General features: G+C 37.7%; 1 protein-coding gene across 2 annotated transcripts in view; it reads right to left on the reverse strand.

Moving 5' to 3' along the window:
• The window catches only part of LOC308496991 (protein POLR1D), a 39,906-nt gene that overhangs the window by 9,286 nt on the left and 13,192 nt on the right, over positions 1-17,428 (reverse strand). The window contains exons 2-3 of one of the 2 annotated variants that reach the window (XM_081046893.1): positions 16,878-16,975; positions 6,624-6,698 (exon numbers count right to left, since the gene is read on the reverse strand). In XM_081046893.1, the coding sequence (XP_080903019.1) occupies positions 6,624-6,640 (17 nt within the window). In that variant the 5' untranslated portion in view covers positions 6,641-6,698; positions 16,878-16,975. The remainder of the gene's footprint in view (positions 1-6,623; positions 6,699-16,877; positions 16,976-17,428) is intronic. The other variant, XM_081046892.1, reaches the window with a different exon arrangement.

A 17,428-nucleotide genomic window follows, 5' to 3' on the forward strand; every position in this document is an offset into this window, starting at 1 on the left:
GCACCCCAAAACGTCATTCCCCTTAAAACAATTGGGATAAGGAAACTGAGGAATCGTTTTCTGCCAGATTCAATCTATAGAGCTTTTTGTACCACTAAAGACAAGCCTTTCCAAGTATAAGGCTGACGTCCGGAAGATACTAGACTCAAAATTATATTGGGCCCTAGGTAAGCTGAAATGAATGTGGCCAGAATAAAAACAGCTTTGTAGACAATGAAGCTGGGCACATTTCTGAAGTTTGTGCTTATAAGTTCCCTTAAGTCAACTAAAAAGAAGGCATATGGGCCAATATTGCAGCTACTCCAAGGCCTCGGTCAAGAATACTTCTGAAGAGATTCTTTTGCTGAAATACATTCAAGAATTATACAGCACCAAATGGTCTCTTTCTTTACAAAACACAGCATCCCACTTGCATTTTCTTTAGTTCAGCAATCTCTTTCTGGCAACGACTCAACTATGTCAAGATCATTTTATGGAATATTCAAGAGGAAAGAGTAATGTCACTCACTCTAGTTCTATTTTAAAATTTAAAGCAAATATAAAGGTCTTCTAGATGCTTAAAAAAACAGATCATGGGCCTCCAGAAAGCTATAGGTTATCTAGTCTTTATGGGTCTGTCCAAGGAGGTCCACTCTACTTGACAGAAAGGGATGTGGGGACACCCATGGCTGGACAGTGGGCTGAGTGCAGTCGAGGCTGCCTGTCTCGGGAGAGGTGTGGCAACACTCTGAACTCTGCAGAGCAGGTGGCTTTCATTTTAATCAACAGGGATTAGTACAGTGGTTTTCAAATTTGTGTGCACTTTACAATCACCTGGTATTGTTTCAAAACTCCAAAACTCAGGCCATACCCCAAACTAATCATCTTTGATGGTGGGAACACAGGCACGAATCTGTGAAAGCTCCCCAGATGATTTCCAATGAGCAGATAAGTTTGGGAACTAATGGATTAGTGGTTAAAGGTTTTTATTCACACACATATGCGCATGCACGTGCATGCAATTATTTAAACAGAGAGAAAACCAGGTGTTCTCCCAGGATGAGCACGATGGGGCAGGTGTTCTTTGTCCCTGAACCAGGGAGGAGAAGCAAGTCCTGGCTGTCCTTGGGCCACACCTTTCACAGCGCACATCCTCTAGGGTGTGCTGGACCGCAAGCCGCCTCAAGGAAAAGTACTTGTGCCCTGGTTTGAATTGCCAGGTGAACTAGCTGGTTATTCATGTGAGTGAGTCAGTCACTTCAAGGAAAATAAGTCCCAGTATTCATTGCCAATGATAAAACTGGAGTTTTCTAGTAAAGAAAATTCAATGCCTGGAAAACTGTGAACTTGACAGGTTCCCAACACTGAAAACAGGTTTCTGATGAGATCAGCGCTGATACTTACAAATGTGTTTTTTAAATATTATGTAATGAAAGACGTCAACATTTGGGAGATCTTCATAACCCAGTGAACCCCCATTTTCCAGTTGCAGGAGTACCAGGTCCAGTCAAAGTGCAAGGCCGGCCAAGGGATTTTATCGTAATTGACTATGAAAAGTTCACATTGTTAAAAAGATACGACTCGTTGAGGTTCCTTGCAAAGTTTCGATGTAGTATTAAAGGAACCACGATTTTCTGAAAAGGCTATTTAAATATTTCTTCCTTTTCTAAGGACATATTTGTGTGAGGTCAGAGTTTCTTCACTTGCTTCAACCAAAATAACATATTACAACAGATTGACTGTAGAAGCAGATATGAAATTCCAGGTATTTTTTATAAGCTAGACATTAAAGAGGTTTGAAAAAATATTAAGCAATGCCAATCTATGCTATATATTTTAGCGAATTTAGTTATTTTTATAAAAAATATCACTTACATTAATATGTAATTGGTTTATTATTATTTTTAAATGAGTTAATACTGTAAAAAATTGCTCAATTTTAATTTATAATACAATAAATATCAACCCACAGAAACAAAAGTTCTTTGGGGTCCTCCAATAACTTTTAAGACTGTAAAGGATCCTAAGACCAAAAAGTTTGAGGATCATTGTTATAAGAAAATTGAAAAAAAAAATAGCAATGTCAACAGGAATTCTTGTCTTGTAGACACATGGGAAAATGTAAGTTTCACATCCTGTTCTCCCACGACCTGCCTCTTATAACTCTGGAATGTCTTTCTTTGCCTGCCATCCTTCACTACCTTTTCAACATGCTTCTCCCTCCTTTCTGGGTAGAACCTGCCAGTTGTCCCCCAATATCCGTTCTTTCTTCTATAGTAAATGAACCCCAGATATTTACCTGGCACATGACAGCCTGGGAAAAACTAGATTAAATTCCTGGCCTTGTAGCTAGGTGTAGACATGAAACTAAGTTGTGGCCAATGAAATCTATGTAGAAATAGTGTACACTACTTCTAGGAAGTATCCTTAAAGAGAGGGGGCAGGCCCACCTTCTCCTCTTCTTCCTGTCTGCTAACTGAAATGTGGATTTAATGGCTGCTACTATATTAGACCATGTGGAAAAGAATCACGCCCTATGGTTGGGAGATTTGGAAAACTGGAAGGAACCTGGAACTGGAAGGAATCCTCGCTAACTTTCTGCCAACCTAACTGATATGATGCCCAAAGAGTACATCAACACTCCCAAAAATCTCAAGATGGCTTGCACATATGGAAACGCTCCCCGGGGAACACAGAGCTGACACCAATAAACCTCTACTATCACAAAGTTCTACTAGAACAATAAGTGGCACGACAGTGGTCAGAACAAATGACTACCATCTGGAGAGCTGCCTAGAGACAACTGATTTTCTTGGACACTCCTCACATAAGAGGAACGCTTACCGATTATTTTCTTAGTCCCGTGTCAAGTCTTCAGAGTTTATGATTTAATTCTATGCTGATTCTTTAGATTAGACCAATGACTATTGTCAACCTGATCAAGATCCTGCCTTACACGGATAACCAAAGCAGCCCGCCCCTAAAAAAGGCTGTGCTAACGTGATGCCCATTTGTGGAAGCCACTGATTTTTGTGAAGGACAGAGGAGGGCTGGAAAGAAGATAAAGAGCAGATTTAACTAACATTCACTAATGGACTGCTCCATGCCAGGAACAGTGCTGAGTGTTTTTATACATACTATCTCACCAAAGTTTTACAGCCATCCTTTCAGGAGGTAGGTATTTTTTGAATCTAAGATGATTACATGTATGTTACATACAGATTGACTCACACTGGAGAGTACTTCATTTTATTATATCACTTAATTCGTAAATACATCAAAATGAATTTCTAAAACGTAATAGCTTTTTATAAATAAAATAACAGCAATACGATTATCACATGTAAAAAAAAAATCAACATTAATTCCTTAATATTGTCAAACCCGCAACTGTTAGTATGGATAAGGATGGTAACATGGTATGTTGCACTTGATGTGTCTCAAACCTATTAATTCATAGGATACTCCTTTTCCTTCTTTCCTCCTTACAATTCATTTGTTAAAGAAACTGGGTTGTTTGTCCTGTAGAATTCCCCACGTTTTGGGTTTTTGTGATTTTTTATCCCTGTAGTGTCCTTTAACATGTTCCTCTGCCCTCTGTATTTCCTGCAAACTAGAAGTTCTAAATGAAGACTTGATCAGATTTGAGTTCAATTTTTTGACCAGAATGCGTCACAAGTGGTGGTTTGCTTTTCCACTCGCCTTTTTGTGGTGCCCAGATAGACCAAAAGAGCAGGTGCTGTCAGCCTGACCCCGTCATCAGCCAGCTCCCCAGCACCTTTTCATCTGATGGACTTGGCAGCCATTGATGCTCTTTACTTAGATTCAGTCTGTCATTAGGGATGGTAAAATGGTGACACTCTTTTTTTTAAATTAGGTTTACAGAGATATTTTATACAGAATAAAATTTATCCTTTTAAGTAGTGTTATGAGTCTTGACAAATGTATGAAGTCATGTAATTGTCACAAAAATCAAGATATAGAACATTTCCACTACCCAAAAAAGTTCTGCAATAAATCCCTTCCCCCTCCCCACCTCCTGCAACCCAGTGATCTGTATTCTGTCCTTAGAGTTTGGACTTTTTAAAAATGTCCTATGAATGGAATCTTACACTGTGCAATGTTTCGTGTCTGGCTTCTTTCACTTAGCACAATGCTTTAGAAATTTATCCATGCAATGAGTACCAGTAGTTCTTTTTCTTTTTATTGAGTAGTTTTGAATGTATAGATATAACACAATTTCTGTATCCACTCAATCAATGGACATTTGGGTTGTTACCAGTTTTGAGCTATCTTGAATAAAACCGCTATGAACATTACTGTACAGGTTTTTGTGTGAGCTTAAGTTTTCAATTTTCTGGTAATTGGTTAGAAGAATTCTGTATGTATGTAAGAAACTGTCAACTGTTTTTCAAAGTGGTTGTACTGATTTCACATTTCCACCAACTAGTTGTTGCACACCCACATCTTTATTTGGTACTGTCAGTTTTTTATTTTTTATTTTAGACATTCTAGTGCATGCCTAGTGGTAACTGTGGTTTTAATTTACATTTTCCTAATACCAATGATTTCAGCATCTTTTCATATGGTTACTGGCCAATCCCATATCATTTTTTGATGAAACGTTTATCCAAATGTTTTGTCCATTTAAATCAGATTGTCTTCTTACTGAATCGTTAAGAATTAAATTATGATAATCTCAATTCTATAATCCCTCAATATTTAACAGTTGTAATTCTATAAGGAATTTTTCTTTTTATCAATTAGTTTGTAAACTTGCAGTATAATTTGTACAGGGAACAGAATAAATGCTTGATTCTTCTTCACTATTTACCAGTTTTTATGAATGATTTGGTTCCCTAGCATCACCCAAGAAGGGACCACTAAGTTCCTAGCTGTGATTATCATTATGACCTTATGGATTTTCACATTTTACGTATCTCAATAATTATAGCTTTATTCTTTTTCATGATCAAATTAGCCCATCTTTGACTAGTGGGAGATCTTTCAAGTGGTTCCTGAGTCTTTCCAACACAATTACAAGAGTCTTTGACAATTTTCTTTCTGGCATAATAACAGGATCTTAGCGTGGGATTGGCCACACTTGATAGTTTCAGAGGGAGGGCCATGCCAGAAAGACCAACATATGATGCAGGGTAGGAACTTTGGGTCATGTGGTCAACATGGAGACTGAACTCAACCATGTGAGTAATCAATCAATCAATCAATCAATCATGCCTAGGTAATGACCCCAATAAAAACTCTGAACACTGAGGTTTAGGGGAGCTTCCCTGGTTGACCATATGCCAAGCAAACTGTCACACACCAATGGGGAAAGGTAATGTATCCTGATTCCACAGCGAGAGGACAGTGGAAGCTTCCAGGGAGAGGACAATGGAAGCTTCCCATTTGGAACTTTCCCAGACTATGCCCTTTATATCTCTTATTTTGGTTGATTTTAATCTGTATCCTTTCCCTGTAATAAACTGTAACAGTTAAGTATAACAGTTTTCTGTGAATTGTCTGAATTCTCCTCACACATTACTGAAGCTGAGGGTAGCTTTGGGAACCACTTGAACTTGCAGTTGCTATAAGAAATAAGGGCATTCCGGGAGACTGTGACCTCTAACTTGAAAATCTTGGTATCTATTTACAAATATTTACACCTTTGCTTTATCCTACTATGTAGTATTTTCAGAATAACAATATCAATATTATTACTAACAATATGATGACTAAAAACAATTTAAGATTTTTTGTAGTTCTTTTTTGTCTTTTGGAAATATAGTCAAATTTCAGTTCACCTGAAATAGTTCCTCTCTGTGTGGCTGCGCCATTCATTCACTAAATGGCTTATTTGTTTTATTTTGCTTGATATTTAGGGATTGCTTTTCCCTCTATTTATTTAATTTGATTGAACTTTGTTTTATATAAACCATGTGCATGGTTCTAAGAATCAGATGTACAGAATGAGGTATATTCGGAAGTCTAGCTTCTACTCTTATCTTATTTTTATATTTTACTTTTTTTATGGCCCACAGTACTTCACTGTAGTAAAATTTAAATTGTAGATAAGAGATCAAAAATCAGAATATTTTTTGAATGTGAATGCTATTATTAAATAAAGTAATGCTTTAAAGAGTCGGCTTGATTCTTAAGGTTAAATCTTCCTTTGTTTATATTACTAAGTTTTAACCAGATCTACTTTGTACAGAAACTGTAAAGGTCAACTTTAGTTCTACACAGCTGAATTGTCACATAATCAAAATACAATTAGAATTTTCTAAAGTAAAATTTAATTTACTAATGACTGCAATTAAAACAGAATTCTTAAACAATGAACACTGATCTAACATTATTCTCACACAGGTGCCGTTAGGCACAGTAGTACCTAAGTATCTCTGGGGTATTTGTGAACCAAAGGGATGATAAAACCATATCAGATATTCTCCATATATACCTGCTGCCCATTTCTTCATGTTATTAGAGCTCTTCAGCCTTCAGCCCTCAGCAGTACTCTTCTCTACCACTTGTCTTGGGTGATTTCCTCTACATCCGTGGTTTTACATCCCCTCTAGATGCTGAAGACTTTTCTCTTTAACATATGACTTTTACATTTTAAGGAAGGTTACTTGAGTACTTACCAACCCATAGCTCCCATTGTTTCTGCTCTCGTTTTCCCACGTTTTGCCTCTTTAAGCAGTTCATCTATTGCTTTCCTGATGGGGAAAAAGGAAGAAATTTGAGAAGTAGTCACCTCACTAAATACTGAAAATCAATTCATTCCACATATGTGATCTTGGGAAAGGAACAGCTTTTAAAACATAAAATTTCAAAATTGGGGGAGAAATTTTTAAAAAAATTTTAAAAATGGTTAATAGTTTTAAACACATTAAAAATTAAAAAGAAAGTTTTTATACAAAGGGGAAAAACACTGAAAAGAAAACTAAAGACAAAATATATCCATATTAAAAATGTTCAAATGCACTATTATTCTAAGAAATACTGATTCACTAACCCAACAAAGATGCACCTATTTTTGCTCATCGGTTGGTGAGGGAGTAGAGAAATGGATATTCTTTTCTCTACTAATGAGGATTGAAATTGATATTTTGACATGACAAAGAGCCTTAAAAATAATGCATACCTGTTCACCTAAAAATTCCATTTTATCTTAAGAAAATGTTCAAATAAGTATGCAAAACTGTATGTATAAGGATACTCATTAAACAACTTGTTAACAACGAGAATAGAAAACTTAAATGTTTACTAAAAAAGGACTGGTTCAATAAATCATGGTACATCCACATAGCAGATTAGGCAGTCATTAAAGATGAACACGAATACTTGGCACAGAAAGACATTCACAGAAATTCACAGAAAGACATTATTTAGTATATAAAGCTCGGTACAAAACAGTGTGTATAGGAAAATTTTACTTTAAATGTATATACATGTATATATTGTAGAGGAAACATTTGGAGGGGTGTTATCAAAATGTTAAGATGAGCTTTTGGGTAATTTTTAGTTTGCTTCTCTGAATTGTCTATTTTTTCTAAAGTGAATCTGTATCATTCGTGTAATTTTTAGAAAGAGATTTAAAAAAAACAGAAAACGTACTTATCAACCATATTCTGAAGCTTCACTATATTTGAGATACTGTGCAAGGTGCTGTGTGTAGTTTAAAAGGAAGATGGTCATCTCTGACTTTAATATTACTCCTGACAGGTAAATATAATAATAAGGCTAAGAAAAAAGAGGTCTAAAGGTGCAAACAAATATAGCCCAAAGACAGAACTATAAATCTAATCAGAATGTTTTGAAACTGAATAACTATATATTGATTCTACCTAAGAACATTTAAATATATTGTTATAGTACTACTATAGATTCTACTTACATTAATTCTCAAAAGATATCAACATTTTGTTAGTTTATAAGAAAGTTTTATTTTATACTGATTTTTATTTTAATAAAGCATGCACATGGCTTAAAAAGACAAATATTACTTCAATGTTGATAATAAAATACAGCAGTCTTCCCTAGAATAAAAGTATCACCCTTCCCTACCCACCAAAAATACCAATTTTCAACCCTTTATCTGTTTCTCCTGGAATTACTTCCATATTTCTAAAAGTATGCATTCAAACTACCATATTTTGCCATGTAGAATGTGCACTTTTTTTGCCCAAATTTGTGAGGGAAAAATAAAGACGCACATTATACATGGTAGCGCTAATTCCGTATCTATATAAATGTTTCTAATTCTTTTATTTATGCTTATGAGTTAAAGGTGTAACTCTAGAAATAAATAACGATATCCATATGCAAAATAATACCCTGGAATACGATAATCAACTTTGTTGAACTTAACGATGAACTTGCAACGACGAAGAGTTCTCGGCCTTCTGTGATAAATATCGTAAATTTGTTACTGGTACATAAAAATTCCTTGTACCTTATATCTGTTCTTGTGTTTTGTAATTATTTGTTACCTAAAATTATGTACCATAACACGTTCAAAAGTAAATGCTAAAATTCCTTTATAATACAAAAAATAAGTACCTAAACAAATAAAAATTTAAATTAAAAAATTGAAACGAAAGGTTGTTTTCCCCCTGAAAAGTTTGGGCCAAAAAAGTGGGTGCGCATTATACATGGGAGGGCATTATACACGGCAAAATCCAGTATTTCATTACCATCTTAATCTTCAACAAAAATATCTGGCTATTTTTCTATAACTTACACATTTTTAAATAAACTCCTATTCATAGGGAGATCTTTAAAAAAATGCCTTTTCAGTTAACTCAGCAGCCTGATCCTTTCTGATCCATCCTGGGATGGCCGGGGACAGGGTCAATGAAGAACGGAAACACTGAGTAACCTGCGCATTCCCCCCCCCCCCCACTTGCTCAAATGGATTGTGTTTCCCAGCCCAGTCTCATAGATAAGTACAACTGATTACCAAGCATCCTCCTTCCACTTCTTTAAAATAGTAATACATCCTATTGATGTGACCTGAGGGCTTTGTCTCATACATTATTTCATGAAAAATTTATGGTATCCAGCTCCAAAACAGAGATCCTTTTCCACCCTTTTGTACTTTGCAAGTGCAAAAAACCCCAAAAGGTTAAAATATTCCAAATGTACCCCCTGCCTATTCCCATCAATACTGTGGTGGTTTCCAAATAAATACAGGTAATCAATCGTACTTGGATCTACCCCTGTGCTCTCTCTCCTCCAGACAACAGGAACAGTTAAAAATCATCGGGGAAAATCTTGTTTGGGCAATTATGTGTCAGTTACAAATAAACTAGAATGCATTCCCCCATCAAAACTGTGTTAAAATGTTTACCTACTTTCTAGACCAGCCTACAAAAGCCAGTTTGTGCCATCATACAGCTGAAATGCTGTACATCTGCAGAAAACCTGACCGCATATTCTAGGTACCATCAAGAGCTACGAGGGTGACACTGATTCTTTTGCAGTTTTGATTTCACTTCAAACTATCTCCAGCACAGTCATTCCTTTCAACAGCCAGGATTAAGGAGACCTTCTGCTTTACAACTACAACGGAAGAGAAAAGAAGGTGTCTGTATGAGGAAGACTGCCTGGGGTGAAACGAAATTCACCAGTGTTGAAAGATGGTCCAAGGTGAGGCTCAGAGGGTGTGGGAAAGGCAGTCAAGTCAGTCTGCCGGTCTTCACAGTGAAGTCCACAGCACAACTGGGACCCCACACTGATGGCTGGGGTTGGGCAAGAGCTGTGGGTTTGTAATTGGTTTGACTGACTCGCCCAAGGTCATCTTGCTAATTGTCAGAGGAGGAACAAAAACAAAAGGACCCATGTTTATGGCTACACATCTTCTGATCTATTATACTTCCTATCTTCCCCACAAGCACCTGCACAGCATGTCTTGGAAAAGACCTTTTTTCTCTATCATCAAAAGGCAAAGATAAAATAAATGGGGGAAAAAAGAGAGAGAGAGACCCGACTGAGCTGCCACGTATTCAAAGAGAGCCGGGTGACACCCTGACCCTGAGGGGTGGAAGGAATGAGGACTGCTCGCTGTCGGGTCCTGAGAATGCAGAGCGTTTGCTGCCTCCTACTCCAAGTTCTCCTGCAGAGGCTCCTGCCCAGCTTTACTTCCAAATAGGAAAACAATTCCCAGCAATCATATATTCTCTCCTCGAAACAACATCAGCTTCAAAATAGTGAGGAAAGTCAGGTAGTTTTCCTCACTACTGTAGCCTGGAACTCTCGCTGATGAATTCTTGGGTAAAGAGACAGCAAATCCAGTTTTTAATGCACATCACGACACAGGCTAAATACTTAGGTTAGCCAAGATTACGAAAACCAACATCATGAAACAAGATGGTTTTTAATGGGATGATGAAACAGAAGTGCAAACTAAAATGAAAATACAGGAAAAGTCAACAAGAGAATACAGTAAGAACTAAATACACAGAGAATTTGAACAATTAAATATTATTAGACATAAATTTATTTTTAGGTACAATAATTTTTATAGTTAGATCCTTTAAACATCTTAAAGGTTTCTTTGTAAAACAAATTCATTATACTGGAATATAAACTTCAATGCAAACAAGAAGTTCAAGAAAGCCAGGTCATTAAGCATACAGTATTCTGGGCACGGGAACAAACTACAATCAATTTTCAATGGATATGTGTGTCATCTACAGCCAATTTTCCATCCTAGCCCAGCTTCCTCAGGCCTGCCGATTCATTCCATTAGCCAGCTGGTACATGCTTAAGGAATGTAAACTGACCATAATAGCAACTTAAATAAAACCCAGTGGGAAGGCAAATCTGATGCAAAATCATCTTGAAATCCAAAGTCAAACAAATTAGTTTCGAGTTATCTGGCTCTGTGTTTTTTAAATTCACATAAATCAACTGTGAGTTAACTATATTGGTATATAGAAAGGGTAGCAGGAAATTTACAGCAACTGAAGTGAAACAACAGCAATTGAAAGGCAAATAAAATAATGAGCTTAAGAAAATGAGATTTTTAAAGAACTGAAAATCAGAGAAGGTAAATATCAAGTAATTGCTGAAAAAAAGACAGAGACAGAGTTAGATGTATCTATATACTTTCTTGAGAAACGATGAAGGAAAAGTGTTATGGACTGAATGTTTGTGTCCCCCCCAAATTTACTGAAATCCTAACCCCAATATGATGGTATTAGGAGGTAGAGACCTTTGGGAGGTGATTAGGTCATGAGGGTGGAGCCCTCATGAATGGGATTAGTATCCTTCTAAGAGATCCCAGACAGCTCCCTGGCTCTTTCGGTCATGTGACGACACAGTGAGAAGGCGGCTGTCCATGAACCAGGAAACAGGCCATCACCACACACCGAATCTGCTGACACCTTGGTCTCAGACTTCTAGTATCCCGAACTGTCAAAAATAAATGTTTGTTGTTTAAACCACCCAGCCTATATTATCTGCTCTAGCAGCCTGGATGGACTAAGACAGAGAGCTAGGAACATTAGACTGAACATTAGCTGCTTTTTCGCCTCCCTCAGTCTTTAAAAAGTCACCTTTGATCAGCTAACTGTGAAGTCTAGTATGTGTCACATGATGGACAGAAAAAGAGGTTCAAATAAGCACTAGTCCTATGAGACTAGTCTAAAGGTCTTGATGTGCTCAGACAAGCAGGACTCGGGGCCAAGCACACACACACTGAGAACCCAGCAGAAACAGTGCCGCGCCACTGGCTCCTGGGGACTGGGAAGGTGGCTCACTGGCCCAGCACATCACCACTGCTGAAGCCTCCAGTTTACACCCACGTCGCCCACATGTTGGGTAGAAGGCACTGGGTAGAACTAAAGAGAAACTTTACTATGGCAATATAAATTTCTTCCCAGAATGGAGGGATAAGGCTTGGAGAGAGAAACAGAATTGACTTGGTCTTCAGGAAGGATTTGATGTCAGACCACAGAACATTCTGATGAAAAAATATAGACAGATGATTTGGACTACTGCTGGTCTCTGCAAACAGCTGTCTAGAGGCTCACCGCCAGCCAGCAGCATTAGTGATCGCGATCATGAGGAGGGCAGAAGCCACAGGACAAGTCAGGGCGCTGGATGACTTAGTCATTCAAGTCTAGATGCCAATGAAGACATGCAGGTCATCGTTACTTAATTCCAGAAAGTATCAAACTGTCAGGGGCACCTACGACCTATAAAGAAAGGTAAAGGTTTTTGAAGACAGGTAAGACACATAGGAACATTGAGGTCATTTGGGAAATGAAAAGAATCAGTAATAGATAAAAGATGGAGGTGCAAGAAATTAATCCTGTAAATTATGTTAAATGTAGCCAACCTCTCCCAAGTACTGCTCTGCAAGTCCGATGATGGATACAGGGAGCAGGCCCTTCCCTGGAGAGGATTACCATTAGTGATTGTATGATGGCAAATAAAGACCTGTATATGTGCTCTAGAAACAAATATTGTATAACGGAGGGAAAGTGGGAAGGAGTCCAATATTTCTCTGTAATATAACAAACAGGAGAGGTAGGGGAAAAGGTGCTTAATTTTTATTAAAAAACAACTTATGTCAGTAAGACGCTGGAGACAATGGAGGAGCATGAATTTGAGTGAATGATTAAAGAGACTTTTTGATTTCATGCCAACATGGACCAGAGAGAAGAAGAAAGTGCTATTTTAAGCAAGGCTGGAAAAATCCAAGATGTGGCTTGCTTTTTACTATGATGCTAGTAACTTCACAGGGTTATGAGGATAAAATATTCGTTTGGATTCAAGCGTTCTGTATTTTATAAGCACTAGAAATGCAATAGGCATTTTTCACTTGACTAAACTGCTAGAGGTAGGGAAGTTGTCTCTTTCATCTTAGTGTTCCCTCTGCCTGATACATGGCAGGGACTAAATGAAGATCTAGGAATGAACGGGTCCTGGGTGTGAGTGCGACATGACAAAAATGCAAGGATTCAAAAATAAAAACATCTGTAGTCAAAAGAGGAGATGATGGGGGAGACAGAAGAGGTGAGACAAAGAGGTGAAGACAAAGGAGGAAAAGTAAGATCATGTGTCCCTGGGCAAAGAAACATCATAAAGGAATTGGCGGCCACAGGCTCCTTGCTCGCTCTCCTGCAGTGGCCAGATTGGAACAGGAGCACGACAATCCCACGTGGCCTCAGAAACATCAAATATTAGGCCATAGCGGGACGCTGCAGACACTGACTAACGACACTGGAACAGCTGTCGGAATGAGGCAGAGCTGGAATATTTCCTGTCAGGATTGAGGTCTTTAATCTTCTAGGGCTGCTTGAAAACCACAGCAAGATTTCATAACTAGAAAAGACTTCTTCCTTAGTGTGCTACCAATCAGAGATGAATGGCCTTTGTTTAGCTTTGAAATATCATTCTTTTGCTTCATTACGCAAATGGGTAAAAGCCCACTTCATTCCCATATGTTCACATTCTCTAAATTCCATCTCCTAGTGAAGATGCTAATTGTGCTTTGAAATGAAAGTGCTTCAGGGTTGGAGTCGAAGGATGCTCATACAGACCTCGCGACGTCATAGCGAGGCCACTGGCCTGTCTCTGCAAGGACTCAGCAGATGATACGTGCCCTGTGGATTACCACGTTCCCGGGCCTTAGGAGCCGTCTGGCCAGGACACCCAGCCCCACCGCAGCCTCAAAGCTGCCATTACAGGCACGGTGGAACTTGGCGTAGGCTACTCTCCGTCCAAATAGCTGTCCACTGCAGCCACCTCCTTCTCACTGGACAGAGATCAGATGTCACCTGCTCTACAAGCCTTTGCTGATCTCCCTATTTGCTTCACATCAACAGATGTAACTGCTCCTTTCTTTCAGGCTCCCAAGGAGCAAATAAAGTCCCACAAACCATAGTTCTAAGTATTTAAAAGTCATTAGATAAGCTAAAAAATATTAAATAAAACATATTCCTTCTTCCTACCATAACAAATATACCTTCATCACAACAAAAATAAAAAACATGTAAATCTATGATTTTTTAAAATGAAAGTCAATAAAACATCAAAGACGATAGAATTAATTTACTGTACACCTTGATCATTCTGCTAATGAGTTGGTAATATTTGGATAAATACAAAACTAAAGACACACATAATTCATATATTATTTATTCCATAAAACTATTCTCCTACCTTGATTTCAGCAAAATCACCAATTATATTGTTATAATCAAGATTTTCACATAGATTATGTTCTACGGACTATAATAACCTAAAGCATTAAAAAAAAGTAACTATTCAATGTGGATAAAATTTTAATATATTTGTCAAAATGTAAATTACCTTAAATATAAAAAATTGAAAATCTAAATTGTTTTAAAATATCCCTGCAAAATAATAAAATGATTAATGAATCAGTATCAAACTCCGCATCCATTCTATATAGACCTACACATGGAGAAATATATGAATAATATGATTTAACATTGCAAATATTACTCGGCCTCCAGATATTCCTCATATTGTACTAAGGCATGAGAACCTCCAAAATCATGAACTAAACTCCTAAGACAAACAAGAAAATGGAAGCTTAGCACTACCGGGAAACGATATTTTCTTAGGGGACCATCTACTGCATTCATGCCAAGAAGGTTTTGGCAAGTTAATGTGTCTTTTTGCTTCTAAATACGTCTGCAGCTCAAATCCTTCCTGTACTCTAAAGTAGTATCCGCTCCAAAGTCAAACAGTGGTACAACCCACCAATCTCCACGTATTCAAGTTTCCTTCCATTCAAGGATGCAGGTCAAAACACGAGGAGGGTGTTTCCTGGGTTATGAATTGCACTGAGAACCAGATCCCTAGTGACAGAGGGACCTATTCATGTTTGTAATCTATGTCTATTCATGTTTGTATACCTGGGGCTGCCCTCCTCACACAGGTTCAAGGCAATTCTCCTTTGATCCTTTGAATATTGATAGAATAAGGACTTAATATGCACCGCTAGCACGATGGTGAAAAATAATAATGCAACAGTGCCTATGTTCCATGTATCTTACACTTAATTCTCACAACTCCTCTACATAACTACTATTTCATAGATAAAGAGATAAGGAGAAAATAAGGAAACGTCAAGAAATGAACGAAGGCCACAATAGCTGATGGGGCTGGGATGTGAATCCCAGAGTCCACTCTAACCCTTACACTACAGCTGTATTAAAACCTTCAAGAAGCTCAGTCTAGTGAGAGAGGCAAGTTAAAGGGATGGCAGCAACGTGTTACTGTGTTTATTTGTATTCATGACAAGAACTATGTGGTGAAGACAACGCTCCAGTCCCTTCACCTAGACACTGACAGTCTCAAATTTCCACGGCTACCCTTTCTAGGTGACCTCTAAGGGTGGGTTTTTCTTATGGGTAGATGACTTCTTCAGTTAATCAGTAATATGTGGGCTGATTCTTACTACTTTGCTCCTTAGAAGGAAGCTTTATTTCTCAGTTCATAAGACACCTCACTGTAGGGATGACTGCATAATGATATGACCTCATGTTCATAGTAGTATATTTATATTTATTCTTAAATCCTAATTAAGAAGCCACACACAGAAAATACAGCTATTTTCAGTTCACATTGTAAGATCTCATTAAATGTGCCATGGTAAATTTTATATAAATTATGAAGAAAATAGTAAACTCTGAATAGATAAGCCCGTGAATTACACCGTACCAGGAACAGAATTATCTGTTTGATAGGTCAAATGTAAAAATATATATAATCTCCTACTGAAATATTAGTTGGGAGAAATAAACCCAAAGAATATACAGTCAAAATAATTACTGAGCTCTTTTACTCAATGAAAGCATTTTGTTATCTCCTTAAAACAACAGATGCTTTGAAGAACAAAAATGATGAACAGAAAACTGCAAAGAAAAAAGGGTTTAAAGTCTAGAAAGACGGGTATGGAAGGAGGCCAATATCAGAGCAGAGAAAAGCTAATATGGCGGCTGCTCGAATTTAGTAAAAGACAGGAAAATACAATAGAAGGACAAAAGAGCAGAAATATGAAATGAATTGAAACTCTCACCAAACATCCACTCAAAACGCAAAAAGGAAAAAACACCAATTGTACCAAAGAAAATATTACAATATGAAGCTTCTAAGTTTGCCTCGACAGCTGTCTCTAATGAGGGTTGAAGTTTGGCATCCTGTCCTTAAACACCACATACCAGAAAAACCACCGCACCAAAAGCGTGGTCTGTAAACCACTCTTATTCCTAAGTTTTATTTCATACAAATGATCTGCAGTTCTCTGCAGACCGTCCTAAACAATGCTTCAGAGTTCTTGGATCTCAGCCCCGAGAATGGCCTATTCAGCAGAAAGTCCCATCAGCCTGCTGAAGCTACTGCCTTCAGTTGTGTCAAGGCTGCAGTAGTAAACTGCTAGAAGACAAGCTGTCCACCCCTTATAGATTTCCATGTCTGATTCATCAAAAGAGTGTAAAATACACTTAGAACTAAGAGTCAAGGAACGGAAAAAATGAAGATAGAATGTTCCAGAATGTGTAGGACTTCCTAATCAATTCATGCTCTTTAAAAATTGTTTTCATTTTAAAACACACATAGAAACTATAGTCTCTTGAAGGTGCTATTTCAAAATAAATTACCTGCCATCACCTGAATTAAGCAATTTTTAACTCACGAAGAAAACATACTGATACTTCTAATTTTTAGAAGTCCAGCAATACACAAGGAGAGGGGAGGAAGAGAGAGCCTGCATTCCAAGGCCACTGGCACGGCTTCAGTGACCACCCTGGGGCCTCAGGAGACAAGAGACAATGAAGAGCTGGTGAAATAGAGGGAATGGCCCCCTCCCAGCAGTGTGCACCTGCCCTGTGGACTGCCAGCCCCAGACCTACCTTGACCGCCACGTGTTTTCTGTCTTTCACACTCTAGGTTTCAAAGAGTACTCTGAGAGATATGGCAGTTTCCTCTACAAAACTAGCCGGGAGAGTCTCTGAAAAAAATAGTACATCGACACATAGACAATACTTTCTACATCGGTAACATCAGTAATTAAGTACAAGAATAATCTACTATAAAAAATAATTTATTGAACTCAATCGGTAAAAGCTTGGCTCTTTTATGGACCCTCCAGTGTCAAGTTTCAAGTTGTTTTCCAGGTGGTAATTTGTATAACAATGAATTTAAGTAGTATAAGGCAATTTTCAACCCTATTTTTTCAATCCTATTTGCTAAAAAAAAAATCTTAGTCATAGACATATAAGTGTCTCGGAAAAAAATTCTTCATTTCTACAATGTAGTAGTTCATGGAATTAAGCAGTTAAATATACACACACAACTTACTTTGGGAGTAGTGCTCCTTTGGGGAAAACATTTACAAAAGTTTAAAGGATTGAACTTAGATGACTCATTGAACAAGTCAGCGAAAACTGCACAACTGTGCAAA

Source organism: Rhinolophus hipposideros (genome assembly GCF_964194185.1).
Source record: "Rhinolophus hipposideros genome assembly, chromosome: 4".
Classification (NCBI taxonomy): domain Eukaryota; kingdom Metazoa; phylum Chordata; class Mammalia; order Chiroptera; family Rhinolophidae; genus Rhinolophus; species Rhinolophus hipposideros.